The sequence below is a fragment of the Mastacembelus armatus genome, chromosome 13 (assembly GCF_900324485.2).
Source record: "Mastacembelus armatus chromosome 13, fMasArm1.2, whole genome shotgun sequence".
Taxonomy (NCBI): domain Eukaryota; kingdom Metazoa; phylum Chordata; class Actinopteri; order Synbranchiformes; family Mastacembelidae; genus Mastacembelus; species Mastacembelus armatus.
The window spans coordinates 23,916,735-23,930,811 of NC_046645.1; the positions used below are offsets into that span (position 1 = coordinate 23,916,735).

General features: G+C 41.1%; 2 protein-coding genes across 4 annotated transcripts in view; one reads left to right on the forward strand and one right to left on the reverse strand.

The window, feature by feature from the left end:
• map4k1 (mitogen-activated protein kinase kinase kinase kinase 1) overlaps window positions 1-4,190 on the reverse strand; it is a 30,971-nt gene extending 26,781 nt beyond the window's left edge. For both annotated transcript variants that reach the window (XM_026329634.1, XM_026329627.1), the window contains exon 1: window positions 3,925-4,190. In XM_026329634.1, the coding sequence (XP_026185419.1) occupies window positions 3,925-4,032 (108 nt within the window). In that variant the 5' untranslated portion in view covers window positions 4,033-4,190. The remainder of the gene's footprint in view (window positions 1-3,924) is intronic.
• Window positions 4,191-7,096: 2,906 nt separating this feature from the next.
• On the forward strand, window positions 7,097-11,349 carry eif3k (eukaryotic translation initiation factor 3, subunit K). 2 transcript variants are annotated; one of them, XM_026298712.2, is made up of 8 exons: window positions 7,097-7,288; window positions 8,516-8,614; window positions 8,937-9,057; window positions 9,268-9,345; window positions 10,147-10,213; window positions 10,412-10,489; window positions 10,742-10,867; window positions 11,229-11,349. In XM_026298712.2, the coding sequence occupies exons 1-8, from the start codon at window positions 7,227-7,229 to the stop codon at window positions 11,258-11,260; spliced, it is 663 nt and encodes a 220-aa protein (XP_026154497.1). In that variant the 5' UTR covers window positions 7,097-7,226; the 3' UTR covers window positions 11,261-11,349. The 2 variants fall into 2 exon arrangements, with proteins under 2 accessions (XP_026154497.1, XP_026154498.1); XM_026298713.2 differs by having other exon boundaries at window positions 9,271-9,345.
• The last annotated feature ends 2,728 nt before the right edge of the window (window positions 11,350-14,077 follow it).

Consider the following 14,077-nt stretch of genomic DNA (forward strand, 5'->3'; position numbering starts at 1 on the left):
TTTTTACAAATCAAACACACGCCTTAGTGTTTTGTTATATGTGTGTGTGGGTGTGTGTGTGTGTGTATTCAGTATAGTTTTGTGTTTCGCTGATGGTTGACGTGACACACTGACATTTGGTGTAGTAGCTCTTTCCTGCAGAAAACAAGCTCCCAGAACACAATACCAGTGACATGATGTAGTCAACATGAGCAGTGAGTCACCAAAAACATCTGAGAAACTCCAGTCTCATGGATTAGAATAAACTAAACACCTGAACACATGAGAAGATGAAAAGTGCATGTGATGCCAGGTGCCACAAGCTCCTCTGTGACTGTCTCCTCTTCCTGGTCCTCCCAAAGCACTGAATGACTGCAGTGAGGTTACTGTGTTAGACTAAAACTGTCTCCTGCTGCTGCACCATTAGAAACATGTTGGTAGAATTAACAGTAACCCTGAGATTGTCGTCACATTTGTGCACAGACACAACGTGTACACTAACATAATGCATTCCCAGCTCCAACCTAAGGCTGATTCTTCAGTGGTTTCAAGCTAAAATGTCTCCACACAGCCTTAGAAAGCCGTCTGCAAACAGAGACACACACGCAATGAAAAGGCCAAGTCTCTCACCACTCACCGCTGAGGGTGCTAAAGTTCTGCATCATGCTGATGTCCATGTGTGATCACACCTGTATGGGTGGTTGTGTCCATATATGAAGGATGGGCCTATTGTCTTTTTCTGAGTAAAACAGAACAGCTGGGTCTTCTGACCTGTTTAGAGGAAGTGTGCTCTCTCTACGGCTAACCTGCTTTGCATCTGCTGCATTTACCATTTACTGTAACTCGCTGCAGAATGGCAGCAAAGATTAGCATGTTAGAAGACAAAACAGCTGGACTGATGTGCTCCAGAACTGTCTGAATGCCCACAGATGTACGAACAGACACGCCAACATAAATCACATGTCCAAACCGAGGCCTAATGCTCTATACGAGTTTTTACTCTTAATGCTTTTAAAGTCAAGCTCAGTGCATTTTGAGCAGTGTAGCCAACACATCTGCTGAGTATTGACATGCATGACCATCGAGGAAAACACTGTTCTAAAGACCCAGCCATCCATTATCTCTTCCCACTTATTCCTATCCATTAAAGACCCAAATAGCTACATTAAAATTACATCAGCTCCTTTTTACCTTGCAGTTCAGTCAGGAGATTTTAAGCTTTGACACAAAGTAGTAAATCATTTTATTACACAAATTATCATCAATAAATGTCAAACAGTTTATGAACCATCTGAACAAGACTATTCCCAGATGATGAACAGTGTCAAATCTGTTCTCACTACACACTGTCAAGATGACAAGACATATGTCATATTTTGCTTCATGTCTCAAGTGGCCCACAAACCAAGACTTAGATGAAGACACAATTTTAGTGTCACTATGGTCACAATGGTAGACTGTTAGTATTAGGGCTGCTGAAAGAAGCTCCACAATACAAACAGCCCATTACCGTCAGTGTGTCGTGGAATTTAACATCAGGCTGGACTGAATTTGTTCTGTTTACCACAGCCCACAACCAGATGCAGTTTAACATTTTTCACTTCAACTAAGGAAGGATGAAGGTATCATCCATCCATCCCGACCTCCACAGCGTCCACCGTCTGCACAGCATTAAAGGTCACCAATGAATCACACTCTAAAAGTGGACGAGTCACTCACAGGAGACTGGTTGTGACACAGGATCTTTCACCAGCTGTCGATGACCTGGTGACCTGAAAGGGTCAAATAGACCTTTCACTCAGTAAAATGAGAAGAGCTTTGGCACTAGGCCACTGAGAACCCAGGTTTAAATCTCCATGAATGAGTTCAGCTGATACGAAGGCACGAAAAGGGGAATCCTGAGAATCCCGCTCACCTACATGTTCAGTTTGCTAACACCAAATTTAAACCAGCAACTTCGACTGATAGTGTACCAGATTAGATTTGTGTGCATGGAGACAACTCTCCAGACTGTCAGTCTTGGACTCTCTTTTTGACTGATAAGCCAAGAGAACAGCAAGACATTTCTAAAACAGACACATCTGTGATATACAGTAATGAGGAAAACATTAAATATCCTTAAATATACCATCCTTTTAAATAAATCCAAGTGTAGCTCTGTTTATGCACTGGAATATACAACACACAAGCACAGCACAGTCAAAATCACACAACTTCACCGATCGGTCACCGCTTTAGAGTCTAAGACCAGAGTCATGGGCCTGAAAAGACCGGGAAGCCAAAATCACCACATTTGTTCAACACATTTTTTTGGTCCGAGAGCTGCAGTAACAGGTTAGTGACATTCAGGTTGAGCTGTTGTTTTTTTCCACAGCGCAATTAGGGGAGGCACCACTGTTCTATCACTGAGTCTGTTTCCAACAATCTAAATACTGTGTAGAGAGCGACACAATAAAACAAAGCAGGGATTCAGTGCTTGGTGTTTTGCAGAAATCTGATGAGCCAAGAATATGGTTCACTATACAGCTTCTGTTGCACTCTTAAGAAAGCTGAGTGGGGATCAGTGCTTCTCTTCAGGCTCCTTCCATGTTACTACATATATATATATATATATATATATATATATATATATATTTATTATATTTATATTATTATATTATATTTATTATATATATATATATACAGTATTAAAGGGTGAGTTCCCCTAATTACAAAGTGTATTATCTGATATATGTACCAAAGCTTTGATATGTTGTTCATTAAATCTTCTTCTACAAGAAGAAACTGTTCCAAGGACTGTTGTCACTGAGGTCTGTGAATTTCTCCACTGATAAAACTAATGCTATCTGCACAATTACATACAGTTTGCGGGACAATGTGTTTTGGTGAACTGACCCTTTAACCAATACAACAGCATCATCTACCTAAAAACAAACAAACTGTTTCGTGTGTTTGATCGTTTAACACTTCATCTTCAGCCGCGTGAGGCTGCTCCCGCTCAGCACTGGGGACATGACGACGTTTAACTAAGCCACGTGTGTGTCTGTGTGCATAACTGTTTAAAGAAAGTCAGAAAAATAAACCTCAGACCTCACTGGTCCTGTTGTGAAGCCAGTTCTGAGTCAAACTCCAGACCAACACACACAGCAGCTCAAAGTTGGACTTTTCACCTGTGGTAAAATCTACTTTTCAAACACAGATCACCCATGTGACAAAAAGAATCAGGTAAATAGAGAGGAGTTGACATCAGAACAAACCTCAGTGAATCGAAAGACCACAAAGTCCCTCACTGCCCCTCATGTGTCATGTCTATGTTTAACTTTGAACACTGAGTCTGAAAATTGTTTGTTCACAACTGAAAAAATATGAAGATATCACATGGAGAGAAGCTCTACCAGATGGCATCATCCACAGAGTTCAGACAGACTTCTGTTTCAACTAAAATAAAATTCTCCAAAAAGTTATCAGCTATTAGCAAGAATACTTTCACTTCTTGTAAAACCACTTCCTCAAGCAGGGCAGGAGCCCGCACTGAAGTTGTGATCACAGTGAACCAATGAAACTAAACTCAATCACGCCTATATTTCCTTCTAATGCCATCAAGTGATTCCCAGCAAGTACAACATCACATTTCAGTTCTGAGAAACCAAACATCTTTTTGTTCTAACTCAAAGTGCAAAGCCGCACAGATGATGAGGGACTAGTAAAGAAGGCAGAAGTAAGACATGCTTGACTTGTCCTGAAGATAAAAATGATGCTGGCAGCCAGCGAGGCAAATGTCTGCTTTATAAAAGCGAGTTCACAGCTTTAGATGTGTATGTTTCTTCAAATAAAATGCCTTCTCTTCTCTCATCTTGTCGCTTTCAGAGATGCTTCAAAGAAAAATATGATGAGCAACAGAGGAAGAGCAAGGGGGAGATGAAAGCAGCAGCTGAGGACTCTGACCTTGAAAACGTCTCCATAGGTTCCTCCTCCGACTCTCAGCAGGATCTCAAAATCATCCTGAGGGTTCCTTGTGGAGATATCCAGAGTTGTCCTGTGCTGGAAATCCATTGTGAAGTTTTTAATTTGACTAATATTCCTCCCCAGGCATGTCACACTCACACTCAGTGGCTTCTACATCTACAGGTAAAAAAAAAAGAAAAAGACGTGAGCGGCTGAGAAAACACACTCACTCTGTCTCTCTGAGCTGCTGTGTGTCGTTCAGCTGCTGTCACACACACACAAACACACACACACCTTCCTTCCTGTTTCTGTTTCTCAGCCTGCTATCGATCCTCCCTCCCTCCCTCACCCTCACACCTTCTCTTTTCTCTCAGGCATTTTTTTCACTGCTCATTTGAATAATCCTGTTTCCTGCTCTGTGTGTGTGCGTGTGTGTGTACGTGTGTGTGTGTGCATGTGTATCTTTTACTTTTTTCTACCATTCTTGTGTGGACATTTTGGGGTTGTGAGGACAGGTTTAGGTTAGGGTAAGGGTCTAAGGAATGCATTATGTCAATGAATGTCCTCACAATGATAGTAAGACTGTGTGTGTGTGTGTGTGTGTGTGTGTGTGCATGCACACGTTCTGCTACAAACGTTTGTGTGTAACTTGTAGCAGAATAACTGCAGTCGTGCTGTTTGGGGTTTTCAGTGTAAGTTTCAGTCTCAGCTTCACGGCTACTGAAGTGTGTCTGAGTGTGTGTTTCTGTGTGTGTTGCAGCTCTGCAAGAGGCCTCAGTTGTGCTTGGAGCTCCCTGTCACTTCCTTTCCCTGCAGATAAATGAAGGGCACCCACTGCATCCTGTTAACAAGTTAAAAAGGCTTCCTCACCTGCGAACCCTCCCGGCCTTTGGTGAGAGCAACTGTACCCCCAAAACAAGCAGACACAAGAACAGTTTACTCTTATAATAAGAGCATCCCTCTTATTATTTACTGTTTAAAACAGCAGATAGTTAGGAGAACCTGACCTGATGCAGACGTGCCCTGTGGCTCAGATTATTGTCCTGCAAAACAAGACAAGAAAGGAGACTGGACTGGACAGGACCGGAATTAAAAAACAATACTGAGACCAGGAAGGTCAGTGCAGTCAGGTCCGCGTCATGGTGAAGCTGAATTATTGAAATCAGTTATGTTTACTGTTAGTGACCACGAGAAGATGCACAATGTGATGAGAACTCACAGGACTGAGACTGAACAGCTGTGTGAAAACAACGTTACTGAGACTCATCTGAATAAAGGGTCCAGTCTGGACTTTGAAGCAGTGGAAAAGGGTCATGTGGTCTGAGTCCAGATTTTGGGTGAGTCGGGGTAAGAATGGATGAAGCGATGGACCAAAATAAATGTTGTGATGTTGCATAAGGTTATTAAAGTGTTTCCACAATCCTCTGTTAAAGACTGATGCAAACTACTGCTCCCTGAAAAGACCCTCTGGCATTATGAGGCACTCTAAAGGTTAAACAGGCAAAATGTGTGTTAGTCATTAACATCAGTTTCATTATATCATACCATCTTGACATTTATCCTCCCTGTGTGCTGCAGCTGGCTGAAGGCTGCCCGCCTACACACGCCCACATGTGTCAGACAAACAGCACAGGCCAGTCAACCACAGATAACTGCCTCAACCCCAGCTGAGCCACAGGAGGAAGGCTGAGGAGGTTATTCACAAATATGAGCACAAACATCCCAGTCCCTCATCTGCAGCTTGGCTCTGAGCCCTCGCAGGCTCCAGCGGGTTTCTCTTCAGCCCCCCGTCCTCTGGCCTCCCTGGGTAAGTTTAGGAGCGTGCTGTCGTGACACATGGCACAAACTAAAAGCTGGTAGTCGTTTTACTCTGTGATGGTACAGGCCAGTTCTTGGAGGCAGGGGTGCTGTGATGTTGAAGGTGATAATGTAGTGATGGTTGCTGAGAAAACAGAAAATATCAAGTGCTTCACAGCATAAAAACCTACTGTTGTTTGCAAATGTTTGGCCACCCCTGGGCAAACAACTGACGTTAACAATGTTGTTTAGCTTTCAAATAGAAGAAGTTAAAATGGTGCTTTAAGGCAGAAGTTGGACGCCTTTCTCCCTCTGAAACACCCAGAACATCATGAACTAAATGAGCTAAAATACATGGCAGCTCAGGACCTGTCATGAGGTGAATACACCTATGTTGACTTTCTGCCCAGCTGAAAGTGTCCTTGGTCTTTACTCCCCTCCCGTCCCATTTCTTAAAGATATTTCAGATGCAATACATGTTGAGCCGAAGAGCTTTGCCATCTTTTTAATAAGCTCCTCCTGCTCTGCAGCATTGATTAGCTTTATTTTCAGATCAGTTTCAGCTTTGTGTTGCCACAAGCTTTACAGAGTCAGCACAAACAACAAAGTTCTTATAATTGTGAAAATGTGTGTCGTGGTTTCTCGCATTTCCCCTAAATCATGATGACCTGTTGATTTTCTAGCAGTGAACTAGGTTTGTCCCAGTGGTGATTAATGCGGCTGTCACCCCCAGAACAGCAAGACTGAATGTCACATCTTAAAAGTGTCGATTTAGGTGACTTTCACAAGTCAGTCTGATTTATTTCTGACAAGCAGTGAAAATAACATGAAGACGTACACTCAGCTTGTTTTGCTTCTGTGTTCTACTGTTAAAAAACCGATGACCTCGTTGATGAGTAATTATTTCTCCAAGGGGAGAAACTTTATAATAAAAATGCGAATGTGAGGGTGAGACAATAATCAGAGCGGTGACTGCCCCCCGGTGGTCACAGAGAGGAACCGTAGGTAGTAATAAATAAGCAGAACTTCCGGTATACGTACTTTCCAAATACAGTGGCAAAAGTGATGCGATCAAATCGGATTAATATTAATGGTAATAAATTGTAATAAATTAAATAATAAATATGTAAATACATTCAAGTCAACCGCTGCAATGTATCAGGTAGCTGTGTTAGCATTAGCGCTAAAGAGCTTCTACATTATGGCCATAAATGAACGTTATTGCGCCACTGTCTGTTTGTATGAAGGCAAGAGGTCTGTCCACAATTAAATGAATCATAACACATTGAATCTACATCCGATTTTCCAGGAGTTTGTTTGTTATAAATGCCAGACCTGGTAAACTATAGGACACAGACGGTCTGTTCCCTTTCCGGTCCGTCTGTGCGTCGTTCTTTCCGTTCCGACCTCTCTCTTCCTTCTCCCCGGGTCTTTTCAGCTCTGGGGCCCACGTGTGGAGTTAATTTGGTTTTTCACCCGAAAGCTTTCTGTGAAGTCAGGACCAAATGTCGTCGACTTTCGAGCAGATGAGGGCGAATGTGGCGAAGCTCTTGCGAGGAATCGACAGGTAACGGATGATCCTCGGGCCGAGCGGCAACGAGCTAAGGCTAGCTTAGCCTGTTTGCTAATGCTAATGATCAATGTGGAGGCTTTCTGTGCGATTAATCGACTCAACCAGACTGAAGCAAGTCTGAACATGATAAATAAAGTCCCCAAAGAGATTGTGGCCTTATACAAGGGCGTCATGTCCAGGGGACTAAACCCTGTTCTCTCCCCTTGTCTCCATCACCGTCCTCCTCTCTCCTTCTTTGTGTTGTCAACCAAATAGCAAACTTGACATCTAATCACAGACTATATAATCTAGTCAGCTGTATGAATTTATTAATATTGATTTATAACATTATTCAGATTGAAAATGAGTAATGCAGCCAGGTAGTGTCATTTTGAATCACTTTCTCACCTGAACCTGGTTGTTTTCTTTGAATAGAAAATGTATATTCTGTTTACAGATTTCTGGTTATTGAAGGTTTGCCCAATGTCTGGATTCAAATTGTGTCAATCAGTTTTCTGTCTAACTCCACAGCCAATATGTCTAATTCCATCATAAAGCTACAGTCACAGTTACCTTTATGTCTGTTGTAAACGTACAACTGAGTTTTCTTTCATTTGTTAATGAAGAAGAATAATCTCAGTGCTTTATAACACTGCATGCTGTTGCTACTTCATAGTACTTATACTAAAATACTAAAGTGCATCAGTTACAGTGGCTCGTTCCCTGCCAAGTGTGCAGCTAAGTCAGCTAAGGTTGTTTGACAGTATGCACACCATGGTGCTGTAACCTCGCGCTTTCTAAGCCACAGTAATAAAGACCCAGTGTTCATGGTCAGAACAGGCAGCAACTAAGCAGTAACTTCTTTACAAGCTGCTAAAATAAGTTGTTGGACTTCAGTGGAACATCATGGGCACAGATATGAGATCACATGAGAAACTTGTATAAAAAAAAAATTGTTTATGGCAAGGAAGAGTATTTGAGTCTTGCAGAAAAACAATACATGCAGCATTAACACTGTATTAGCACATTACTACTAAATAACATGATCAAGGCAAAATTATTTACTTGACTATTATGATTATGCCTGTCTGTACACATATGCATGTGTCTTTACCGTTTAATCCAAACTTAATTATACAACTGAAAGTTTCTCAGGCACAGTGAAGAATCGTTGTAGCTGTAGCAGATAAACACTTGACTCTTTTACACCTTCATAGCTAATGATCCTGTCTTCCCTCTCAGGTACAACCCAGAAAACCTTGCAACGCTGGAGCGCTATGTAGAGACACAAGCTAGAGAAAATGCCTACGACCTGGAGGCCAACCTTGCTGTCCTGAAGCTGTGAGTTACACTGTCACTGTGCATGTTCAGATGTAGACAGACGATATTAGCTGATACAGGAAAGGTTTAAAATGATCTGTTGACTGCCACAGGAACCAGGCTGGTGAGTGAACCATCCTGTTGGTTCAGGGAATACATAGTTTACTACACTTTTTCAGTCAGAGTGTTATTTACTTACTGACGAGCAAATATTTAAAAAGTCAAGTTGTAGGAACATTTAGTTTCCACTTTACCTTATTAAAAGACACAGCTGAAGATGATATGTCAGTGATCTGCAGTGTTTGCAATGAAAGCTCTAACCCTGACATACTGGGCTGTGCAGGTACCAGTTTAACCCAGCCTACTTCCAGACCCAAGTGACGTCACAGATTCTACTGAAGGCACTCACCAACCTGCCACACACCGACTTCACTCTCTGCAAGTGCATGATTGACCAGACACACGTATCCTTTTGGTGCAGTTTCATCCAATATCACGAGTTTTGCTATTTTATTGAAAGAATATGCTGTAAACACAGATGTAATTAACATCTCATTACCCACTTCTGTAGAACATGTGATATGTAAATAAACCAGTATGACTGCATGTATTCAGTGGTGAGGTTGGGGGTTCTGTCTTGGGGTTGGGGGGATGTTTCCTTGACTACAGTGTCGCAGCAAGAGGAGCGCCCCATCAGACAGATCCTCTACCTGGGGAACCTGCTGGAGACGTGTCACTTCCAGAGCTTCTGGGTGCGCCACACACACAGTCATGTTTCTATCAGTTCAGGGCACTTTACTTTGACTTACAAGAGACTAACAATAACCACTATGTGCTTAACCCTAACCTTTATCTGACCTCAAGCCAGGCGTGGGCAATTCTAGTCCACTGCCCTGATTGTTTTCCAACTATCCTTTCGATTGGCTGAAGACAGCTGACCCAGGTAATCAGCACTGAGTTGGGCAGGGATAGTTGGAAAACAATCAGGACATTGGACTAAAATTGCCCACCCCTGGATTAAGCCAAGTCGTCATCTAAAATTTGGTGATGTACATGGTGGAAACCAGTCTATGATCCCCATGTGGAAGGACAAGTCGCCTGTGTGTGTGTGTGTGTGTGTGTGAGAGAGAGAGAGAGAGAGAGAGTGAGTGAGTGAGAGAGAGAGTGTATGTGTGTTTGTTAACTGGTGTTGGTTTGATGGATTTTAAGGTGAAACTTGGTGCTGTTACTAAATGGAAGCACTATGTTTCTACATTTACACAACTCCTTTTAATGTTTAATGTTAATGTTTTATACCACTGAAATGTAACAAACTCTGATATTTACCCACACAGGCTGTTTCTGTACTGCAGCATCAATTATTTTATATCGATGACTAATCTATTAAATGTAATTCCTGCTGATCAGCCCAGGGCATCATTTATTTCTACATTTATTGCAACATCTGTACCCTAATTTTGTCACCTACTGCTATTGTTCTATTTCCCAGTTGGTGAAGCAGTTTGTTTGTGTGGTAGTGGTGAATCATGTCTTTTTCTTTTTCTCCCTCACAGACGAGTCTTGAAGAGAACCGAGAGCTCATTGATGGTATTACTGGTTTCGAGGACTCTGTTCGCAAGTGTGAGTATCATCTTCTGACTCAGCTCAGTGTTAGGTCCTTACAGGAAACACAAGCAGCTGACTTCAATGAACTGGGTGTAGGAAGTAAACGTGTATAGATGAATGTTATACGGTTTAAATAAGTCTTCTTTAAATATTATCAAGACTTAACCATTATCTGACAGCAGGATTTATTGGTTTATTCAATTTCCTCCTCAGTCATCTGCCACGTGGTGGGAATAACCTACCAGACCATTGAGCGCCGGCTGCTGGCTGAGATGCTGGGAGACCCGCTGGGTAAGATCCGTGACCCAGGGTGGGAAACACAAAGCAGTCAGAAAACCCAGTTAACCCCATCTTCAGTATTTTGCTGCAATCACTGTGTTGGTCACGTTTAGTGAGTGTGGATGTTCTTGAAAACAGTGATAGAAACATGAAACAAACATGTTCCCTCTTCAGAAAAGAGGTGATTTCACTTTAAAGCTCCATCGATCAGGTTTCATCCTCACACAGTGAGTCTTTGCTGATCCTGTCACCCTGTTGCTGCAGACACGCAGGTGAAGGTGTGGATGAATAAGTACGGCTGGACGGAGGACGAGGACGGACAGATCTTCATCTACAACCAGGAAGAGAGCATCAAGCCCAAGAACATCGTGGAGAAGATCGACTTTGAGAGTGAGTTTGATTAAAAACTAGTGTGTCAAAGTGACTGATCCACAGAGTGAACTGTGCCACCTCATGCTGCAGTTCATCACCACCAGGACTAGTTGTGTTTTTTATAATCTGTGTGAGAAGATTCGGGCCTGAGTTGGACACACACTGACTTATTGTTGGTTCTACAAGTTGTGTGCTTTTCACTGAAAGGAAATAGCCAGAGTGGAATTGAAGACATGGGTTTATGAGATCTAAACAGTCTCCAGGATTGAATTCAGTTGGGCTCGTACAGGATGACAGGTGTCTCATGGTTCATCAAACATTTCTAATCTTTCTGTTTTCTCTTCTGTCTCTTTTCCATTTTCTGCTTTTCTTTTCACAGGTGTCTCCAGCATCATGGCTACGTCTCAGTGATGCAACGCACACACACACACCAGCCGTGACAGTCAACCGGTCATTTTTCAAATTCATTTTTTTCACAATAAAGTAATTTATCAGTTACAGCCTGTGTGTGTGTTGCTTCTCCAGCTGCTGTCCCAGCTGAAACTCTTGTTGCTTCATTACTGGAAAGAGTTGTGTTGTAGAGGAAATGTTTGCAGGTTCTTCCCAGAAATTATATGACTTCATTATGTATCTCGTGGGTGTCAGGGTGTGGGCTGTTATTAGGCAAAGTAAAGTTAGCATGATTAAGGACAGCCACGCTTAAGGCTTTTCTTTAGCCACTTGTTCCTGCATGTCGAGTGTGTCATGATGTAAAGTGGACCGGGTCGTGTTTCACCTGCTCTGTAGGATTAGTAATAGCTGCACAGCAGGCTGTTGATTCAGTTGTGTTGTTTTGCTTACTGTAAATGACAAGTCTCTTCACACCTACAAACACAGATAGAAACCATGATGTATTAGAGTCTGTTCAAGTCCTCAGGGCACTCTGAGCCCTTCAGGCAGGATTTAGACCACGTGTAAGCACAATTATTACATTTTCAGATGTTATTACCAGGAGGGAATAATAATGAGTGTGTTCATATCCACACTAGTATCCTGGTTATGTGGAAGTATCTTAGGCTGCTTTCATAACCCTGGTGGACTGACATGAAAATGTGTCCAGGTTTCTGAACATTATTTGAGACTGAGGCTGAGATAAAGTGAAGACAGCTGCACAAAGAAGATCAGACACCTGGATACTGCTGTGACCGTGTATGTGAGAGTAGCCATGTTATAACCATCTTTCTCAATATGATCCAAACCATGATACTAAGGTTTCTTTTGAGTAATAAATAAAGATGGTAATATCATGCAATATTACATATGCTTTACTTAATTATCCTGAAAGTAATATAGACCAAATATAGTCTCAGTAATGACCTTGGATATGAATCATTGCCTATGACACCAAACATGGTAGAGGAGTCAGTTTCATCTGTGATCATATCCACCACAGATCTTTGTATTTATATAGACAGTTGAAAAATAAAGTACATTTACTCATGTTGGACTTCACTACATGTCAGAGCCAAACCTTGGACTTTTTCCTGCTCTACATTTATCTGATAACTTTAGTTCCTTTCAGAATCAGATGGATGAAACAAAATACAGACTGATCATTAAACTTTATTGATCCCTGGTGGGAAATTCCCAAGATACCCAGCAATATATAAAGTACTTCAAATTAGAAGTATATAAGGTAGTTAACGTCAGCTACCCAGCGGTATATAAAGTACTTCAAATTAGAAGTATATAAGGTAGTTAACGTCAGCTACCCAGCGGTATATAAAGTACTTCAAATTAGAAGTATATAAGGTAGTTAACGTCAGCTACCCAGCGGTATATAAAGTACTTCAAATTAGAAGTATATAAGGTAGTTAACGTCAGCTAAACAGCGGTATATAAAGTACTTCAAATTAGAAGTATATAAGGTAGTTACCGTCAGCTACCCAGCAGTATATAAAGTACTTCAAATTAGAAGTATATAAGGTAGTTAACGTCAGCTACCCAGCGGTATATAAAGTACTTCAAATTAGAAGTATATAAGGTAGTTAACGTCAGCTACCCAGCGGTATATAAAGTACTTCAAATTAGAAGTATATAAGGTAGTTAACGTCAGCTACCCAGCGGTATATAAAGTACTTCAAATTAGAAGTATATAAGGTAGTTAACGTCAGCTACCCAGCGGTATATAAAGTACTTCAAATTAGAAGTATAGTTAACGTCAGCTACCCAGCAGTATATAAAGTACTTCAAATTAGAAGTACATAAGGTAGTTAACGTCAGCTACCCAGCAGTATATAAAGTACTTCAAATTAGAAGTACATAAGGTAGTTAACGTCAGCTACCCAGCAGTATATAAAGTACTTCAAATTAGAAGTACATAAGGTAGTTAACGTCAGCTACCCAGCAGTATATAAAGTACTTCAAATTAGAAGTATATAAGGTAGTTAACGTCAGCTACCCAGCGGTATATAAAGTACTTCAAATTAGAAGTATATAAGGTAGTTAACGTCAGCTACCCAGTGGTATATAAAGTACTTCAAATTAGAAGTATAGTTAACGTCAGCTACCCAGCGGTATATAAAGTACTTCAAATTAGAAGTACATGAGGTAGTTAACGTCAGGTACCCAGCGGTATATAAAGTACTTCAAATTAGAAGTACATGAGGTAGTTAACGTCAGGTACCCAGCGGTATATAAAGTACTTCAAATTAGAAGTATATGAGGTAGTTAACGTCAGCTACCCAGCGGTATATAAAGTACTTCAAATTAGAAGTATATAAGGTAGTTAACGTCAGCTACCCAGCGGTATATAAAGTACTTCAAATTAGAAGTATATAAGGTAGTTAACGTCAGCTACCCAGCGGTATATAAAGTACTTCAAATTAGAAGTATATAAGGTAGTTAACGTCAGCTACCCAGCGGTATATAAAGTACTTCAAATTAGAAGTATATAAGGTAGTTAACGTCAGCTACCCAGCGGTATATAAAGTACTTCAAATTAGAAGTATATAAGGTAGTTACCGTCAGCTACCCAGCGGTATATAAAGTACTTCAAATTAGAAGTATATAAGGTAGTTAACGTCAGCTACCCAGCGGTATATAAAGTACTTCAAATTAGAAGTATATAAGGTAGTTACCGTCAGCTACCCAGCGGTATATAAAGTACTTCAAATTAGAAGTATATAAGGTAGTTAACGTCAGCTACCCGGCGGTATATAAAGTACTTCAAATTAGAAGTATATAAGG

Coding starts and splice junctions, on each gene's coding strand:
- eif3k (XM_026298712.2), top strand. CDS start 7,227: ATGTCGTCGACTTTCGAGCAGATGAGGGCGAATGTGGCGAAGCTCTTG. Junction 7,289..8,515: donor CTCTTGCGAGGAATCGACAG/GTAACGGATGAT, acceptor CTTCCCTCTCAG/GTACAACCCAGAAAACCTTG. Junction 10,490..10,741: donor GATGCTGGGAGACCCGCTGG/GTAAGATCCGTG, acceptor CTGTTGCTGCAG/ACACGCAGGTGAAGGTGTGG.